At 37.4% G+C, this 20881-nt stretch overlaps 1 protein-coding gene across 3 annotated transcripts in view; it reads left to right on the top strand.

Moving 5' to 3' along the window:
• Positions 1–20881, top strand: part of GRM5 (glutamate metabotropic receptor 5) — a 232389-nt gene that overhangs the window by 207427 nt on the left and 4081 nt on the right. Inside the window, exons 7-9 of one of the 3 annotated variants that reach the window (XM_063394458.1) lie at positions 1105–2044; positions 14859–14957; positions 16477–16638. In XM_063394458.1, coding sequence (XP_063250528.1) covers positions 1105–2044; positions 14859–14957; positions 16477–16638 — 1201 coding nt within the window. The remainder of the gene's footprint in view (positions 1–1104; positions 2045–14858; positions 14958–16476; positions 16639–20881) is intronic. The other 2 variants (XM_063394459.1, XM_063394460.1) reach the window with 2 other exon arrangements.

Below are 20881 nucleotides of genomic sequence, written 5' to 3'. Positions count from 1 at the left end.
GTGTACTCTGGTGCCACAGGGCACAGAACCCATCTGCACCTTGAGTGGAAGTCATGAAAAGAAGCAAGGTCAAAGGACCTGAACAGGAGATTGAGTTTTTGGGAATAAAATTCAAGGATGGGTGCCATCATGTGCCCATGGCTGTAGTCAGCAACTATGTCTGCCCAGAAATCCTGGAAGAGATCATAGACTGGCCAGAAAGTAGAAACACCTATCCAGCCTCAACAGTGCAAGCACAAAGAAGGGGGGAAGAAGAGAGCATGCCAGGAATAAGTTTTCTGACAGCTTTTACTCCTTTCTATTGATCTGTACACTGTACAATTAAAAGCCTTTTTGACTTCCTATGACCCAGATACATAGAATGAGTTACTAAAACTTACGCAAAACTGAAAAACAAGTGTTCTTGAATGGGTTGCACTGCTAAGTCAGGTTTATTGCTAATTTATTAACTTCAGATTTATTTCACAATTTAGATTAGGTTTTAATTTTTTAGAACTTTCAGAAGGATCAATGGCAGAAAAAGAAGTGAGTAGGGTGTGCCATTCCAAATTACCTATTACAAGTCTAATTCTAGAAATTTTTTGTTAGAAAAAAGGTAGCACATCTCAGAAACACTCTCTTTTTTTGACAGTTAGAGTCTGCAAAATTTCTCTCCACAATCATTAAGAAAATACTAATATCCTTCATAGTGTACAGTATAATTAGGAGGATTGACATCTAGTCCTTAAGTGCAAATAGTGCAGAGAACTCTGAAGCATTTTGTACTGAGGTAGTGCAATTTGCTGCGGAAATTTGTTCATAAATTCCTATATTTCATAGAATTTAAAAGGCAAATTTCTACTGTGAGAGGTGACTTATCTTAATCAGCTTGGTCATCATGTTCTGTTCCAGATAAAGTGTATTACTGAAATAAGCTGTCATTGAAATGTATTTATTGTGCCATTATACTGACATTCTTTTAACACAATCTGAGCCTATGCTCAATACAATGGCAGCTCCCTGAAAGACAAAAAGAAGAGAAATACTAGGAAAATCTCCAACTATCATTAAAAAACTTCACATCTACATACTTCAGTTTGCCTTTCTCTTTTTCTTTTTCTGTAGGTTGTGACCTCATCCCAGTGCAGTACCTCAGATGGGGCGATCCTGAGCCAATTGCAGCCGTTGTTTTTGCATGCCTGGGTCTGCTGGCCACGCTGTTTGTTACAATCGTATTCATAATGTACCGTGATACTCCCGTGGTCAAATCATCCAGCCGAGAGCTTTGCTACATCATTCTGGCCGGCATCTGCTTGGGTTACCTGTGCACCTTCTGTCTGATTGCAAAACCTCAGCAGATTTACTGTTACCTTCAGCGAATTGGCATCGGCCTCTCGCCGGCTATGAGCTATTCTGCTCTAGTAACTAAAACCAACCGCATTGCAAGAATCCTGGCTGGAAGCAAGAAGAAAATTTGTACAAAGAAGCCTAGGTTCATGAGTGCCTGCGCCCAGCTGGTTATTGCGTTCATCTTGATATGTATACAACTGGGCATCATAGTTGCCCTCTTTATAATGGAGCCACCAGATATAATGCATGATTACCCAAGCATCCGAGAGGTCTACCTGATTTGTAACACCACCAACCTGGGTGTTGTGACTCCTCTTGGATATAATGGGTTATTAATTTTGAGCTGCACCTTTTATGCATTTAAGACAAGAAATGTCCCGGCTAACTTCAACGAAGCAAAATATATTGCCTTCACCATGTATACCACCTGCATCATTTGGCTGGCTTTCGTGCCAATATACTTTGGAAGCAACTACAAGATAATCACCATGTGTTTCTCAGTGAGTCTGAGTGCCACGGTGGCCCTTGGCTGCATGTTTGTGCCCAAGGTGTACATCATCCTGGCCAAGCCCGAGAGGAACGTGCGCAGTGCGTTCACCACGTCGACGGTAGTCCGCATGCACGTAGGGGACGGAAAGTCGTCTTCGGCCGCCAGCCGCTCCAGCAGCCTGGTGAACCTGTGGAAAAGAAGGGGATCATCCGGTGAAACACTTAGGTAAAGTTTTCTGATGTGGGCGTGTGGGGAGGCAATTGTGATCTTCTGAGAGTTAACAATAGGGGGAAGACAAAGGGGAGTGTGCTACCTTCCTCTGCCTCTGCACTGGGAGTGGAGTGAGTCCTCTGTCCCCCATATGCAAGTTTTGGGTTTGATTTAGTCAAAATGTTGTGCGAAAACAGGGGACAAAGCAATGGGAATACAAAGTTGGAAGGACTGGCTGTGACAACTGTACATGAATCTAGTGAGAAAAACAAGATTGTAGGAGGAAAAAACCCAAGAGAACAATAGATACAACTCATTGTCTTGTCCTGAATGCACCCATTTACAATTTCTTTCCCCTAAATGAACTTCATAGTGTTCGTATTTTGCCTCTAGTGACAGCAGTAAGACAACAGGGTTGCTGCTAGTGCTCCATAATCCAGGTGGAGTGTTGAACACAAGAGTCATCGTGAGCAGCCACTCTAAGGCATCTGAGGATTTGTTCTGTATGAGTCTTTTGTTACACCTTTTATCTCCTGTTCCCTTGATTTTCCTTTCTTATGCTATCTCTTCCTAATTTCTTTCTTTTTGTCCTCACCTATCTTCTCTTCCTTGCCTTTTTCTGTAAACATCCTCCTAACTCTAACAAATTCAGCTGCTCACAGGCCCCATTCTGTCTACTCTTCCTGCCATTGAACAGATACTCCCTTATGAGCTACTTCTTTGTTTCTTCCTGAGGTAGTATTTCAATTCAGTAATCATGAAGACAACTTGTATGTTCAATGTATAGAAGTTACTTCAATTGAACGCTAAAGAGAAAGGAGAGCTCTGGAGTGGAAAGTGCTCTGCTCCATAGCCAGAACCTGTAGGTGTGCACCTTGCCCAGTTGTTGGCTTTCACCCTTTGATCCTGTCACTTTTGATACAGGTGCTGTGAGGATAATTTTTGTTTATGCTGGCATAAACAAAAATTCTGTCAATGTAAAACTGCAAAGAAGCAATTTTGTCATTCCTCAGCTATGTATGTCTAGCATGGAAGTGACATGTACCTAGATTTTTCTCCTCACTGAAACACACATGGATTTTAGGATTTATAATATGAATATTTCCAGACATGTCATTGTTCACAACTGCAGTTGGCATGGAACAAAGACAATTTGTATTTCCATTTATGTGTGAACCATCATTTAGACCTGAGGGAGAACTTTATTAGTAATACCTGCAGGATATATTATGCCAAAGTGATTTTTTTGTCAGAATATTACTAATGATTCTCTTTCAGAGAGTTTGAAGAGGTACAAAAATGGCCAGTCTATTATTACAACATATTTTATACTTACGATCAGTTAATGATGGGGTTTTTTCCCCGTTCCTTTCCAGGTGCAGGGTAGGATGATATTTTCAAATGATAAATCATTTTTCAGATTAAGTGATGGTTTCCTGAAATATCCTTTTCTGCAGCTTCTGTCTCTATGTATAAATGACCTGAGGTATTTGAATTAGAAGCCTATAGCAACTTTCTGGACTGTTAAAAGATTCATTCTTCAAAATATGTATTCCCTAGAAGGCATTCTTTGAGATCATTATTATTTTCCTTCACTTTTACAGCAGAACTCATTTGCCACCTTGCAACCTTTTTACTCAACAAGACGAAATTATAGATGACAGAAAGATCTTGGGCTTGGGAAGGAATTTTTTGTCATCCATTTAGGTCTAGTTTGGGAAGATGTTACTCTAAAACATTTGTTTTATTCTGAAAAGAAAAAAAGCACACCTATTATTAAATATTTTAAATGACAAGATGCATTTTCTTCTTTTTGAGGACTCTCTTTTCATTTCTTTATATCCCTCAGTGTGTGGATAAAATCTGCAGTAGGGAGATATTAGCAAAATATAATAGATCATCAACAACAAAGACTTCTTTTTCAATAGCACTGTCTTGGAAATTACTTCAATCCAAAAGGGCTTTGAGGTGCCCGGTATGTGTGTGTAGGGAGGAAAATGGTAGCAGAAAGCTGATATATTGGCATATTTGCCTGGATACAAAGAACTTGAACTTTGCATTTGAAACTTGGGGAAGAACTTATGTCATCAGCAGTGTTCATCAATGCACAACACTGTAACAAAGAAGATCCTCCTGATACATGTGTCTGAATCCCCAGCCGATTAAACTGGGATGGTGCCACTGAGTTTAGTAGTGCTCAGTCAGTGCACGCCTGAAGGGTCTAGGCATCCAAGAGCAAAATGATTCCATCGACCCATAATCAATGCCAATTTGATTACATGAAAGAGAGTTCTAAAAGGTGATGAATACATTTAAAATGGTACTCAGGACTTCACTTATCTGGTATAATATCCAAAAAAGAACAGAAAACCACTGTCAGCTTCACTTTCATTTTGTGTAGAAAATGAGCAGACAGAGTTCCACCATTTTGCTTAATAATCAAATGCTTCTTTGAAAAAAATCTGGTTACACAAAGCAATAGGTTTCAAGGCATTACTCAGTACAATGCTCAAAAGATTGTTTGGATAGTTATTGAAGTAAACACCAAAGTATTTAGAATAAAAGGAAATATGCACTAGAACTTCATGGCATCATTTAAATAGCTCAGAGGGGTTTTATTTAAAAGAGAGTGAGTCACTGTTGAATTTTTAAGAGACTTGCTATTTAAGTCGCCAGTGCATAGAGGGGCCTCTATCATTAGCATTTTGCTTCTTGACACTAATTTATAGCACACAGTAGTATTGCATCAAATCATTGTCAAACAGATAATGCCAACGTGCCGTTCAGAGCTTTCACAGCAGCCACAAAATGACAGATAACAAGACTGCTTTTGCCTAAATAAAGCAATGCATCTGTTACAGTCCTACATGATTTTTTGCATGGGATGTTTCTTCAATTAAGAAAACTCAGGCAAGCTGTGGTTGTGTGTTGGAATGAATTTTCACATACTGAAATATGCAGAAGGAGAGAGTATAACTATTCATTTCCCAGTGAAATGAAAACCATTTCATGTAAGCTGTTGTGATTCAGTGATTCAGTACTCACCAAAAGATATTCTGCCCTCATTTAAAGTAGGGCTAACAAACCTGACACCATCAGAAGTGACTTCACAAAGGAGAGTACATGGCTGGAGTCAAAGACATATAACTGGTATAGAGAGGCATCTGGAATTCCTGATTCCAGTCATCCTACCAGATAGTTTCATAGAGACTAGGAAGGCCATAAATACACTGAGTAAATCTTACCCTGAGGTACCAGGAATTTTTAACACATATGCTACACACCCTGTTAGCAAGGGTAGAAGATACAGGGCAAATTTATCCTCTCCTCACTCTCAAATAAGTCTTTATTCCATGTGGAATATACAAAGACTGTATATTTCTGCTGCAAGAGCAGATATTATGATATTTCTATTACAATATTTCTAGTCAGGACCGCACATCAAAGGGTCTCAGTCATGTCACCCTGATCTAGGAGAATAGTGCAGGTGTTTAAAATATCCTCTTAGCTTTCTAATATCATTGCCCCGGATTTCACACAAAAAAATTACCACTACTTGTTTATGTCTTCTGGAAGGTGTCTTTAAATGTGCCAAAGCGCATATGCTCCATTTTCCAAGCTTCACACTCATCTCCCCAAAACTACCTGAAAAATGGCAAGGTTCCTTGCCTTTAAAGCAAGTAATAAATTGTTCTGAGCAACTAGCAAAGTATTAAAAACCTCCTGAAATACTGTATTTCACATATATATATGCTATCTAAGTCTTTAAAATCCTACCAGTATTTTTCTCAAAAGAGAGAAGCCTATAAGTGCCCAGCACAAGCCAAAAGTACCCTCCTGAAACAAAACAAGACAGCTTATCATCTTCTTAATGAGTAACTAAGCCAGAAGGTTGAGCAGCACTTTCAATCTGCAACTCAGTCTTGTAGATACAATCACTCTAATGGAAAGAATCATCGCTAGCTAAGGCAGATAATGTTAGGTACATTCAAGATACATTGACTGTGTTTTGTGCCTAATTACTCCACACAGCTGTGAACAGCACAATACTAGACAACAGAAGAACTATGCACATAAATTTCTGCACCTTATCATAGACACTTGTCTCACAAACCTTTTTGAGACTGAAGCTTAATAAGTTGGTTGTGGCAGTCATACTTTATTCTACTAGGATTTACTATGTGATGAAGTATTTTCTAAATATTTAAACATAAGCTATGGCTGTCAAACTAAACAGATTACTCACTGTTTTTTTAATGTATTGTCTCATCCACTTAAGAAGTTTGTCCTGCAGCGTATGATTACAGAACTGAGCATGAACTGCTCTCTATGCATCTGCAGAAGTGATAGCACTGACAGCTTCCATCCAGGACTGGGAATCCCTTGTCCTAGTGAGCCAAACTCACCGTTAGGGGAACCAGAAAATTTCTATTACATAAATCACTATCATTTTGTTTTATCTTACTAAACTTAAACAAAGATGCTCACTCATCCACCTTGGAATCAGGTTTCTCCCTCTCAAGTGCTGCACAGGTACATCAGAAAAACCCATCAGGTGCCTGGGTTCACATGCTGTTAATTGCCATTCCATTTCTCCTCTGAAGGAAACATGGTAAGCAAGGTAGATTTTTTTCACTGAATTGGATTCAGTCCTGGACCACCAGTGTCTATAGTTAGTGTATAATGAGACATCAGGCAGTCCCAAACTGTGCCATAATGAAATGTTTTGGAAACAGGTGTGTACCATGACACTGCATGCTCTGTCTCTGCACAGATCAGCTGGTTTTCTCCCTTCTCTATTCTGTTTTCCAGCTTACGATTGACTGTAGCTATTTTGTTACAATTCAAGCAGGAGCTATTTTGGACCAGAAAATAAGAAAATGTGCTTGGATCAGTCTAGAAGCTGTCATCCATGGTTAGAAACATTCCAGTCTAAGTTTTATATCATGCATTTTCACACCATATTTCATCACCAAAATCTTAGGATGAGCTTTTTCAGAAGCCTGAGTTGAAGTATCTCAAAAAGTCCACTCTTTTTTCCACAGGAAATTTTAAAAACATTACTTCTAAAGTTGAATATGATTGAAATCCACATAAAGTACTGAAAAAGACCAAGTGAATCGAAAATGTGAAAACAACTTCAAGGTTTCACTACTGCTGTGTTGCATTATGAAGAAAGTCCTGGGAAGACATTGATTTTCCAGACAAATGGGAATCCCCATCAGAATAAACTTCTGCCACTGTTACACAGACCATGCCAAGGGCCCCAGGATGCAACCCATGCAATTCCCATTTTCCAGACATCAACTTTTCACTGGCTGAGAGCCACATACATGAATAAGCAGATAGATTTGAACTCATGGCCATCAAACAAACTGTGATCAAATTTTTTTGGACTATATGTGTGCATTATCAGCATGAGTATTTCAAATGTAAATGGGAAAGATTCAGTCCCTATGCCTCAGTAACTTGCCTGAAATATGAACCAGGCTCCATTGTTTGACACAGAGCTTTTAGTTGTGTAAAGAAGATGGAGTACAAGAAAAACTGAGAGATTTTTGTGGAAAGTTGAAGCTGGTTATCATTCCTCACGTGCAGACCCATTGAGAAAGGTACTGATCCTGAGTTTCTGCCACAGAATATCCTATTGAATCACATTTTTGTAGTGCAAGTGCCACTTTTGTCCTCATATATGTGCAGCTTGAACAATTTCTCTGACACATTTTGAACCATGATAAAAGAACACTACACTTCCAAACTAATTTTTAAAAACTGTTTACTTACCAGACTTCTCCAGGACACAGCCTATATGTCCACACTCAAAATTTTCATAACCAAAGGGCTGAGATACTCCTGGTGATCTGACTGTCATACAGTACACTAAGACTAACACTCCATCAGGTCCACTGGCTGCCAAACTAGGCAAAACACATCTTTACTAAACTCCAGACTAACAGTCGCAGATTTCATAAAAGTTATTGGTTCTGCAGCTTCTGCAGGTAGTTGAATTGATTTAGACATGGAAGACATGAAACTGAATACAGAAGAGGTTGTAATCGCACAAGACTGAGCTCAAGACTAGTGCATAACCTGTTGTATGGAGTAATATCAGCAGCTTGTGATATATGACAGCATGGGTTGCTTTCCTGCTGGAGCTTGGTGGAGCCATTCTGTCTTGTATAAAATAAACACTGACTGGGGAAAAAAAATGGAAAAAAACCCATTACTTTCTACTTTCTAGCCTGGTGAAAAGTAAAATGATTTTTAGTGTCAGTCAGTGGCAGCAGAGAGGTTCCAGCCCACCTGTCTTATACCAGATCGGGCTATTATAATAGCTTTGCACTAAAAAATCTTTCCAATTCCACTTTTATTTCATCATGGAAAAAAAAATGGGGGACATTATTTGAAATCCTGAAGTTTCATAGACTAAAGAAATAATTTAGAGGTGATTTTTGGTGTTTCTAATCAGTTCTTGTGTGTACAGAGAATTAACTCGGAGATTATCAAAGAATGTGAACTGGGAGAACTAATGCTTAAGAAATTACATTCTAGAAATGACTGGCCCCATCTTTGAACTGTAACAGTGATCAGCTTTTAGCCATTGCCCACCTCAATGCAATAAATCCTTGTGAAAACTGAAAATTGAAAAAGCTGAGCAAAACAGGACCACATATTACTGTAGGGCAAAAGATGTCAAAAAATCATTACTTACCAAAAAATAAGTTAATTTTAATGGGAACTTTTATTACAAATTGCACAAAAGTGGTTAGATGCCTCTGTAATATGAGTTGATGGTAAAAACATGAGGGCTAAGCTTCTTACATGACATAATGTAAGTAGAGGAGATAACAATTTAAATGAGGTGAAGTTTTGGTCCAATGGAGATTGTTCTTATTTTAAAAAAGAAAATCTGGGCATAGTGATACCAGATATTTGTTTGCTTCATAGCCTTGCTAAAATTGAATTTTGATACATTCAGGATAAAAAAAAAATTACTCTTCAGAGAAAGTCATTATCCTTTTGATGGATTAGTCTGCATTTATTAATGAATCAGTTCCCAAATAGATCATTTGGAGCTATTTTAATCTAATATGCTACAAAAATTTAGATTGAGAGATTACTGAATGATTTGAGTCCTTCACTTTTCCCTTAATAATTTAGTCTTGGTGTCTTTTTGGACAAGCTTGATACTGTGATTAATTAAACTTCAAATACTCTGAAATGACTGAAGAATATTTTATAAAACTCACTGAAAGGTATTACTGAAAGCTTTTGATAAATTACTCCTAAAACATTCCATCTGTATAATGAATTTATACTCTTGAATGACCTTATTACAATGGGTTTTTGTACAATGCTAGTGTTGTTGCTTTGAATTTTCCCCTCAAATTTAATTAAAATATTGATGTTTAATTAATTGATTAATTGATATAATTTTTGTCTGCCTTAATTGAGCATGTCTTCAAGCCTAATATTTGGCATTATTTATATTATTAAGACACTGTCACCATCATTTTGAACCAAATATCAGAGCTGAAGACTGCAAATTAAATACATTGTGAGCAGTTCCCCGCCTACTGTTACCCACATATGCTTTAGGTTGCAGAATGAAGTCTTGCTACTGTACTGCAAAAAAGAAAAGGAAGGAACAGTGAAGATGGGACCCAACAGTTCTATATTTATTTAGGGAAAGAAGAATGTCTGGTTTTTACTTGCAGTATTTATCCCTTTTACATTATTTTTTTTTTCATCTTCAAGCTTGTCTCCCAAAATTCTGATGACAAATTAATGGCACCATGTACTGTATCACTACTGTCCTTATCACACATGCTGGAGAGCACCCAGGGAAGCCATGCAGAGGGTCTCATGCTCATTAGCATGCACGATGTAGGTCCTGTCTACCAGGTTTGTCTACCACAGGAACTTCTGCTTCTTTCCACAGCAAACTTTGATAAAAACTGACATTGTAATTAATTTTATGCACAGTAATTAATCTGATAAACAGAAGACTAGGACATGCACCTTCCTCCTTCCGAGGTCCACCAAGTCACGAAGCAGTCAGCCACTGTGGGAACACCTGTGTGAATTGTAATGAACGGTGTTTGTACTTGTATCCTGAATGTTGATGTGGAAGACACGGCATTTCATCTGGCTGAGAGCTGTGTTTGGTGACAGATGCATTTTCATGACTGTAACTGAAATTTAGGGCAAATGTCTGCTCAAACATATAAATGTTATATAAGTTTATATTACATATCTATTTTAATCTGCTATAGTTTTGACTATAGCATTTTATATTGAATGTTTATATAGGTAAGACCCTACTATATGAAAATCCTGTACAATTTCAAACATTTCAGTAACAAAAAGGGGAATTAAACAAACTGGTAATATTTTGCTATCAGTCTAATCTTTCCTTGAGCCAGGATAATGCTTTGTATATCATTCAAAAAAAACCGTCATTTTAATTCACCAGCTGCAATTACATATGATTGCTTAATTAGAATAAGCTTTAAAAAAAAGTAAAATATTATGGTGCACTTGAAAAAAAAATAAATTGTAAGTTTGGCTCTAAAGCAATTTTACTTGCTGAAATTGTGCTAATGAGCAAGTAATGTTTATATGTTGATTTTTATAAAAATGAAAAAAGTGGCATGCTTAATAACATACAATTTATTTTAGCCATTACATAAATGGGGAAATTTCACACAATAAACAGAGGCCCTTTCAAAATATTCAGTGCAACATGCTGCAACTTCAAGATAGCATGACCAATCTCACAAAATCAGTTTTCAAGAACACAGTATGTCTGTAGTTCAAAGCAGCCCCTACAGTAAAAACACTAAATATTTTTCATATTCCATTCTTTAGCATTTATGCAGAAATCTTTAAGCATATATTGTCTTACCTAGTCTAAAGGCTAGCTTTAATTCTGCTGCTATGAAATGTAAGTTCTTCATCATTTCTTAATATCAAGACCAAGGAATATTGCAGGTAAAATATATTGTTTTTATGTAAGTTAACAGTGTCAAGCACATATTGGGTGTGCAATAATTAATAACACTTCTGCATGGTAGTATAAGATTGCATTCGAAATAGGAATTGATGACAACTCTCCATCTTCAACTAAATAAATTACCTTTGATTTGCATTTTAAAAACCTAAAGATACCCTGAGATCACTTCAGTTAGTTAAACTTTTCTACTGAAAAAGAGAAAAAAACCCCTTATGTTGAAGAGTAAAAGCCGGGTTATAATCGCTCTTTTTTTTTTATAGAACAGATTGTTTTAAAAAACCTACTTTTTGCTATTGCAAGCTCTTGTCTTTTGAGAAAGCTATCAAAATGTGTAGTGTGAATGTTTTAACAGAACTGTGCACTACCATCCACTTCCTATCCATAGATTATTTTTCAAGGATTCAACAATGTCTTTGACCAAATTATTCACAAATGTAGGCTATGGCACAGCTTCTAGGTCTGGCCTGCCAAGATCCTCCAGATAGGGGCTGGACAGCCATATGAAATGCACTGCTGATCAAGGTATCCAACACCTTCTCAGTGGAGACTGGGTAAAAGCAGAGGTACAAGGGACCATGGACAAAGATATGTCTCACCCTGACATGAAGTCAAGACCACAAGGACACCAGCACCTGGATCTACTGTGAAGGCATAGTCTAAAAAAGCCCTTATCGAGAGACTTGTCAGCACAGGGAAAAACCCAAAAATTATGTAGGGATCTATACCGACACATACATAAAAGCTGATTTCTGTAGATTTTAGTGAATCACTACTGATCTCATTCAGGATGACGATACCCTTATTCCCCCTTTGTTTCCTAGAGTACCCATTAATATTGGTCTACAAGAGGAGTTTTGTTGGAGACGTGAAGGCCAGAGAAAGGTCTAGAAGTCCTTCAAACTTGAGCAGTCTCACTGATGTTTCCTACCATGTATGACATGTACATTGACTTCACTAAAAACCAAGGCAATGCAGTCATGGTTTCTCAGCCCGGGAGTTTCTTTCTCCTCAGTGAGGCTCTCTGGAGAGAGCAGAGCACTGCTGTGTAAGATAGAGTGATGTGATCAAGCGTTTGGCAAATGGATAAGCTCTGCAGTGACTGAGTTACTGGGAATTACTTCCCAAATTTCTTGTCACTGATCAACACCTATAAAACATACTAGTATTTATCATTAAATATTTTCCATAAGAAAACTTGCTCCTGTGCAAAAAAATTTACACAGATCACAATTCCCCACCAAAAGACATGAGAAAAACACTTAGAGATGACCCAAAATATTTTAAATCCTTTAACAGAATTTAGTAGCTGCCTTTCTTCACAGAATCAAAGTCTGCTCTCTTTTTCTAACCAATATATAGTCTTGGAGTTGGAGAAAAGGAGAAAATAAACTTGCTCTTGTGAATACTGCTTACACTGTAGTGTTTTATGCCTAAACCCAAAATACCCAATTACTTTCCACATTAGTATTTCTTATGTCAACTTCAAAGAAATGCCTGAGGGTTTTCCTTCTCAACAGATTGGCTGTTTCAAGGCAATCCTTGGTTTTAACAACCTGGAAGATGACATTTTACTAATGCAAGATGTTCTGAGCCAAAGTAATTTCCTGTGTCTGCTCTGAGAGCTGAAAACATTTTGTGCAGAACCTTTGGTGTGCCTTTCCAGAATAGTCACTCAACGAATTTCGCTGCTTCCTTTCAACAGTTAGATGTACTTTCCACACCAGCAGGATTGATTAGAGTTTGGTCACTGCTTTCATGGACATTTAGCACTGAATGAATGGCAGCACAGCAGTTACTATGGCTCTAGACTTTGAGGTTTTATGAGACAATGTGTTGTTTCTCATGGTGCAGTTTGCTCTTGAGTGAATGGATAAACTTGAAAGACTCATAGCAGTGTCTCTGCTGATTTTCATGGTAGTGGAATTTATGCTAATTTGCAATGGACAATTGTGGGAGTTTATTTATCTGGGTCACATCCATCCTAACCTGTGGTTCTTCAGGATGGGGTTACCAAGGACATTTACCTCTTGTTTCCTTTTATTGGCTACATCATATAATCTTGCTTATCATGAGCATTTAGAGTCTCCTAGTTTTCCTAGTTTTGATTTTTTCCCTCTGCCTTTCTAGACAAAATATCTCTTTTGGTTATTTAGTCTAAACATAACTGTGTTTCCATCCTTCTCCTCTAAATTCTACTCTCTTTGATGCCTAACGCATTCACTCCAAGTGTATTTCCTTTTCTTTCCTGTGAAGTTTCGACACATTCTTGTCTCTCTCCTCTTTTTTCTCTGGCTATCCCAATTAATTTTGTACACTCAAGTTTGACTTCATCTGTATTATTCAGTAAATTTATCTGCTCTCTAAGCCCATCCACTTTTTCCTCTGCTCTAGGAATCAACTTCCATTCAGTACGTATGTGTGCTGTGCAAGTTTCGTGCCTATCTGGGAGCACTACATATACCACACTCCGGATTGTCTTAAAACCTTGGTAGCCGGTCTGCAAAGATGCTGTTGTTCCTCCTTTCAGTAAGGTTATAATTTGTAAACCAAAGGACATTGCACTTGCACACCTCATTTTGCTGTCTCTGGTTCCCTCTCAGATTCACTAAGCTTCTTCATTAGGGATTTATGCAATCCACTGCATCTGAGAGTCTACTACAACTGCATCCAATATTTAGTTCACTTTCTCTGTATTCAGGTTCTTTCTCTTTTGCAAGGTAACTCTCTTCATGGTACTTTTGTTACCTAGATCACATTAATGAGCAAGTGACAAAAAAGTCCATTATTCCATGACTTTAACAGTGTTAAATGCACAAGCTTCCCCACAGACATGTGTTAAATGCCTACATAGTGGGCAGCTCATAGGATTTGGGTGTGGGATATCACAATCTCTTTGAAAAGCCACATGCAGGTATTTTGCCCAAATTTTTCTTATAGGACTTAAATAGGTATTTCAACACCTAGCACAAGAATTTGTATGATTAGGATGAAGTTCACTGCTGGGAGGAGAGACAGTATGAGACTTCCACATTATTCACATCCCAACTGAGTGTTCAGTGAGTAAACAATGACCATGTCTTATCTTGTATCCCATCCATGAATTAATTAGATGATCAAGTATTAAACTGTATCCAAGTGATTTTTTTTTCATCGAAGTGTGATGTCTTGTACATAAAACAGGCATGGCACTGCACTGGGCTCTAGGTTTGGGTTTGATCACACTTTATGTCTAGATCTCAGTAAGTCATCTAACTTCTATTCATTGTAAGTGGAGAGAGGAAGTCCCGTTCCCAACATGAACTGTGAGCCCACACAAATTTTACCCAACCAATCCACTACACCGGTGCTTGTTTTGAAAAGTAGAACAAGCCATGCATGTATCACAGAGATGTAGGACCAAGGAAATAAGTTAGGATTGAGAACATGGCCAACAGTGATTTCCCACTGATTCTTAATTTAAGTGTTGCTTCCCTTAAACTGTTTCTGACTGTTTTGGTCTAACTCCAAAAAATATTAAAATGTTAGCATGTTATTTATTCTGTAAAATTATTTGGCTCCTCCTATGTAGAGATACAGATACAGATATACACAAAGAAAATGGTGAGCACCTGTCCTGCATAACCCTGTTTGCTTTAACACTGGTCTGGGGTTTTATGCACTTTTTTCCACCACTCCCACAGCTGCTTTGCACTCTTCTCTACCACAGCCACGGTAACATTCTTGTGCATGGCCCTTTTCACAGCAGCTGTCAAAGAAAGCTGAGCACACAATCACTTCTCTCTGTTTGCTCCTGTTGTTGTCGTGATTTATTAGGTACAAAGGCAGGAGACTGGCCCCCCCGCACAAGTCGGAAATAGAGTGTTTCACCCCAAAAGGGAGTATGGGGAATGGTGGGCGAGCTACAATGACCAGGTAAGCAAAGAGCAAGTGGCCTTAGGTCAGTGTGATATGTCTGTGAACAGAAGTAGCAGCCCTGGATAATTCCAGGCTAGATCCTCTGTCTGTAATTCCTGTGTATCCCATAAAGTATGTTCAGAAGAGAACAAAAAAAAAAAAAAAAAAAAAAAAGAAAACATGTTGCCACTGCTGATTTCTGTGTTCCATCTGACTACCAAAAAAACCTTGCACCATGTTCATTCCAGTGATCTGAACCACATGTCCTGTGTGATGTTGTTGTAATATGGTGTTCTGGGGAGGAGAAATCTTACGCCTGACTCATTAAGCCAGTCAGACAGATAAAAAGAAGCAGCATTCAAACCTGGAGTAAGGGTAGGTCTGCTACATGTTTGGGTTAAATTAAGTCTAACCAAAAGAACTTTTTAGGAGGGCAGAGAAAAACTGATTACAAAAAACTCAGTACAAAAAAGTTGGTTCTTCTCAATCAAAATATCTTATGGAAAAGTGCTGAGTTTTACAGCTTTAAGTAAAGATTTCAAAGTAAGTTTAAATACAGTTTAAAGCATCTTTTTCATAACTTTCTCCACTTAATTTAATGTACCTATTTTCATTTTTATCGTTATATTTGGCATGACATTAAGCAGCAATGTTATAATTTAATGAATAGCAAATATTACATTTTTTTTCAATGTTACTGGGATTAACTGCTTTGGTATGGCCTTTTGATGTTTTTCTATTGAAATACTTCAAACTACTTAATTCTGTGAACTACTTGGAGAGTTCAGCAATTCAGCCAGCCAGATTTCCAAAAGCTGAACTCTCCCATGGGACAGAAATTTCATTTCTCCATACATGTCCTTTCTTAAATGAATAAGCATATACATGCCAAAGATGGTTATACATCTTTCATGAAACAATACTCTTAAGAAGCATTGTGTCATTGTGTTACGTTCCACTAAGTGTAAGAACCATTTTACCATTTATTAAAAAACCTACCCATTCCTTGTCAAGCCCGGTAAGATATTTATAAATGTAACCTTAGAGCACAGGATGACCAAATTATACCATCACTTTTCCCAACTGTTACATCCCTTGGGAAATTTTATCATTACAGGAGGGCATTCAGTGAGACACTTGCACAGTGCTGTTTCCCTTGGGTACAGAATTCACACACACACACAGGGCCATCAACACTCACACCACATAGCACACACCTGAGGGCTCCTGCAGTTAACATATCATCAGAAACATGAATTGCTGCGTGTTGTACACAAAGTATATATATTTTTTGTCAACTGGAATAGTTTTTTGTCTATGTGTCATCTGGATTTTTTTATTCCCTTACATTACATCGCCTTCAGAAATTTTTATTATTTATTTAAAAGCTATCTGCAATCAATATATAATGGAACTTTGAAGAGTGGAAAGGTACATGTAATTGTCCAACAACTGTATTTTGTTGTACAGTATTCAGGTCTGTTTTACCTGGCCATATATACACTCTTGAAAAATTTCTTTTTTTATATCTTCACAGTGAAGAATCTGTTTGCATTCCAGACTGTAATCGATCTGAGTCAAGTAGAGAGGAGAAAAAGGTTCCTGTTAAAGAGGATGCCCTAACAGTCAAAAAGACTGGAAACTGTGTCAGTCTAATAGTTCCACAGCAAGACTGTCAGCTGCAAGACCTACTCAAACAGTTAAGAACACCTGCTGCTTAACAGAGAGTGCAATTGAATTTGATGGCTGTGTTTTGCTGTTTCCAGCCACAATGTCCTGGCCAATGGTCCTTGTCCAATTTTGTGAGCTCAGCAGAGTTGCCATTGAATAGCCTGGGAATCTCCCAGAGAGAACATTGCAGGACAGAAAGTAGGTACCATTCTCATGTCCCAGTAAGTATCAGACCAGTGCTAGAAGTCACTGAGATGAAAAGCAGATGGAAAAAGACAGATACAGAGGCCTTATCATTTGTGAATGATGAAAAAATTTCATCATCTCACGGGACAGATGTCCCATGATACTGACCAAATCCCACTTACAGTCTTTCTGTCTAAATAATGTCATGCAGTTCATACTGGGCAGTGTTGTTCAGCTCACGTCCTCAAATCCCTCGTGCAACATTATATTTGTCTTCCAACCCTGGTGTGGACATTTTCCACATCAGGGCCTAACAATCCTTTTATATTAGTATTACAAGTGGCTCTGGACTTTTCAAGATGAAAAATGACATCAGAACAGAAGTAGTGGATACATTATGTGATGCCTTGTAAGGCTATTTCTAATTACAGAAGTTATGACATCCTGCATCACCTCTGAGTATCATTCACATTTACATGATAAAATACACTGTGCAATGAGATGCTTTACCAAGCTTTCACAAAGCAGGCATCACGGCATCATTTCTTTTGCATTTCTTTGCAAAAATGTAATATATACATTTTTGATTTGATTAAATGCAGTGCAAAAAACTGCTAAATAACTCACAGGAGCAATTTTCCTGCTGATAAGTCCCATGTGCAAAAACACTTCTGTAATTACTTATCAGGCATTTAATATTCCATTTACAAACATGTAAAATTCCTCCATTTGCATGCTCTTTGCAGAAGATAGAAGTCAAATCAACTCTTGACTTTGGAGATACAACTGGGAGAGTAAACTTTTTTTTTTGATTGGTTGGTTGGTTGGCTTTTTGTTTCTCTGTGTGTGTTTTTTATGTTTCTTCTTCTTGTGCACTGCTTGTATACTTGATTTCAGTGTCAGGTAAGGTAATGGTTTCTATTTTTCCCAGTTTTCATTTCATAACTTTAGCAATGAAAACGATAAAAAATTGTGTTGACCAAGTAATGCTGAAAACCCCTTAAAGCGTGTTCTGCATCAGGAAGCAGAGCTCAGAGTTCAAGAAGTGTCATTGTCCTCTCTCCATCCTGTGAATAGAGTCTTCCAGTATAGCAGAGATATGCTCAGAGGTGCTTGAAAGGGCATTTTTCAGACAAAAAGCACAACACAGCTCTAGTAACCTTAATCAACAATCGCAATGAGATCATGGTAGCAGAGGAAAGAAGATACATCTCATACCAGAATCATTTTTGTATTTTGGATAGTGATCACTGATGTAGCAGAAATGTTTCATTCAGATACCAGACCCTCCATTTCCCAATCTAACCAGACATGCTGCTGAAGCAGCTGCCAGAACTAGCATCACTGGTGGCTGCACTGGGAGGTCACTGGCAAAGGTTTTGTCCATCAACGCTCTCTCACTTTGTAGTGTCTTTCATACTTACATATTAAATTCACTCATATAAATGTCTGCTGGCATTTTCATGAGGAGAGGAGGAGTCAACGGATTACGATTTATGGGGTAATATAAATAATCGGTCTTACTGTTCACAACAGAAAACTTCTCTGAAAAATAATTGCAAAACATTTTTATTTCTAGAACTCAGGACACGACTTTTTTTTTTTTTTTTTTTTTTTTTCCTTGTATCATTCCTCCTTTCTGTTTTGTCGTCATTATTTCCATAGAAAAAGCAGAATGGCATTAATTTAAACTAAATAACTTGGGTGATGTATCACTAGCAGGTTATTTGTGTGTGGCAGAATTGTCTTTTACCTGGGGAAACAATTACATATGCACACAGAGTTTTTCTTAAAAGCTTTATAAAGTTAGAGGAATGGCAACAACATAAAGCATTACAGTGGTAGAATTGACCTAATTTAGACATCTTTGGTTCTGCATCCAGTTATCCAGGTTGTTCTATATTTCTGGGAGAAACTATTACTTACTTCTTCATAGTTGTATACTGAAGCTCACCTCTTCTATCACTTATTTCTTTTCCGCGTTTTTATCATGTTGCAAGGCACATGCATTCTCCCAGGGATGAATAACTTGGGTCACTACAAGCAAAAGAAATAATGATCTGAGATTGCAAGAGAAAAGATGAAAGAAAATGCATATTTTCCCTTGCTTGAATTCATCCCAGGCACACACACACACACACATCATCCCTTATGAAGAATCAAATTTTAATTAAGTCTACAGATAGCACACAAATCCCTTTCAGGCAGACTAATTATATCACTGAGTCTTTAATAAGGTTTCAGCAGAGGAGTCTAAAAGGAGAGCAGGTTCTTACTATTTACTTCAAATAACAAGAATTCTCTTTGGCAGACAGTTATATGGACTGAGCCAAGTACAGAAGTTTATCCTGCTTATCACTGCCAGCTGCTTCTGGGGATAGCATAGGAAGACTTCTCCCTTAAAGACACAAGAAGTCTGCACAGTGTTGGAGCTATATCCTAATTGCAACACTTCAGCCATTGAAACATCTGGGCACAAATTTGCTACCAAATCTAAACACATCAGATTTAGACCAGTGTTCTATGGTCTTTAATATGACCTTTCTTTCATGGACTTAAAAATTTAAGACTTTGAAATCATTCCTTATTGTGGTCACATGAGGACAGATTGCAAATATGTCATAAATGTCTCCATTAAGTTATTGTCCAATGTGTTTTCAGTTGTATCATTTCAAATCTGGAGTTAGATATCCATATTATTATGTGACATAGAACAAAAATTACCTTACATTTGTACGGTTCCACTTATCTTTCGGCTTCCACTGCTGAATAATACTAAGCAGCTATGCATTCTAAGCTTTCTTTAAAAATAATGAATTCCATAATTTTAAACTGATTTTCCTAGTTCAGTCAAAGATATTAAGTGACTTATTTTCAAATTGCATATGCTTTCAGTAATTTTCCCCAGTACCAGTCCTTAAGCATTCACTATCAGAATTAATTTTAGCAGCTCTGGGTAATTAATGACAATGGCACCCTTGTCAAAATATGAGAGTTTTCAGCTGCTGTGTCTGTAAATTCATCTTCCTGTTTTTCATTTCTTTTGCATTTTGAAGTGCCTTACAAAGCAAATTTGCTTCACTAGCAACTGGCTAAAGAAACATTCCTGGCAGACCTATGCACCATCTCATAAAAAATCATACTACAGAGAAAAAAATACTGCAACAAAACTTCTACTACCTCAACCAAAACAAAAGACAAAGTGATCCATTCTAGACAGTTAAAAAAACATGTAAAGGGAAGGGAATGTTATTTTATACTTTAATGTATAGAAAGGAGTTAATACCTCTCATGAACAGAAAAAAATCCTTAAAGACAAAACTCAAGTGTCTCTAAAGAGATTCTGCAAGGGGAAAAAATGAGAAACAAAACTAATTGGTATTCTGTCATCGAGTGGACAACTGTAGAATAAATATTTGAAATATCAGCTACTTCAAAAGTTCTCTCATTTATTCCAATTTCATTTCTTGTACATAATACGTAGGTCTAGCAGGCAGGGAAAAAGCCAGTCTATCAAAATCAAAGCAGCTTTTAGTAAAGATGATGGAGAAATAATTACTGTCTGGTTCTCAGGAAATCTCTCTTGTCCATAAAGCTGAACCTAATTAACCTATAGCAAAAGAAATTAAAAATAAAAAAAAAAGTGCTGAAAAAGGCTTTGTTTTACCAAAAAAAAAAAAAAAAGGGAAAAATAGCTAACATTTTGGTATCACTGATTGAAGTTTGCTGCAGTCTCCTCTCCTCTATTCAGTGCAATGTGCCAGCAGAAAAGTAGAGTAGGGTAGAAAAATTTGTATTCAGTCAAACTTTGTAGTTGAATTCCTTTGGGAGTGTAATTCTTCTCTCTTCAACTGATGGAGCCAAAAGCCAAAAGCTTTTTTACAAGAAAAATCTAAAATTTCACTATCCTAAATTTCCCCATCATTAAAGAGTCAAGGCAGAGCTGGGCATAGTAAAAGTAAACAATTCCATTCCTAGACACCCTACTCTATGTCTGTGATCTATCTTTATTTCTCTATTTTTAAGTCGTGGGCATTGCATGATTTCCAGTTAACTTGACAGAGTACCAATCATTATGCAGTTAG

The sequence above is a fragment of the Prinia subflava genome, chromosome 3 (assembly GCF_021018805.1).
Source record: "Prinia subflava isolate CZ2003 ecotype Zambia chromosome 3, Cam_Psub_1.2, whole genome shotgun sequence".
In the NCBI taxonomy this organism is placed as follows: domain Eukaryota; kingdom Metazoa; phylum Chordata; class Aves; order Passeriformes; family Cisticolidae; genus Prinia; species Prinia subflava.
This window is presented reverse-complemented; position numbering and strand designations above follow the sequence as displayed.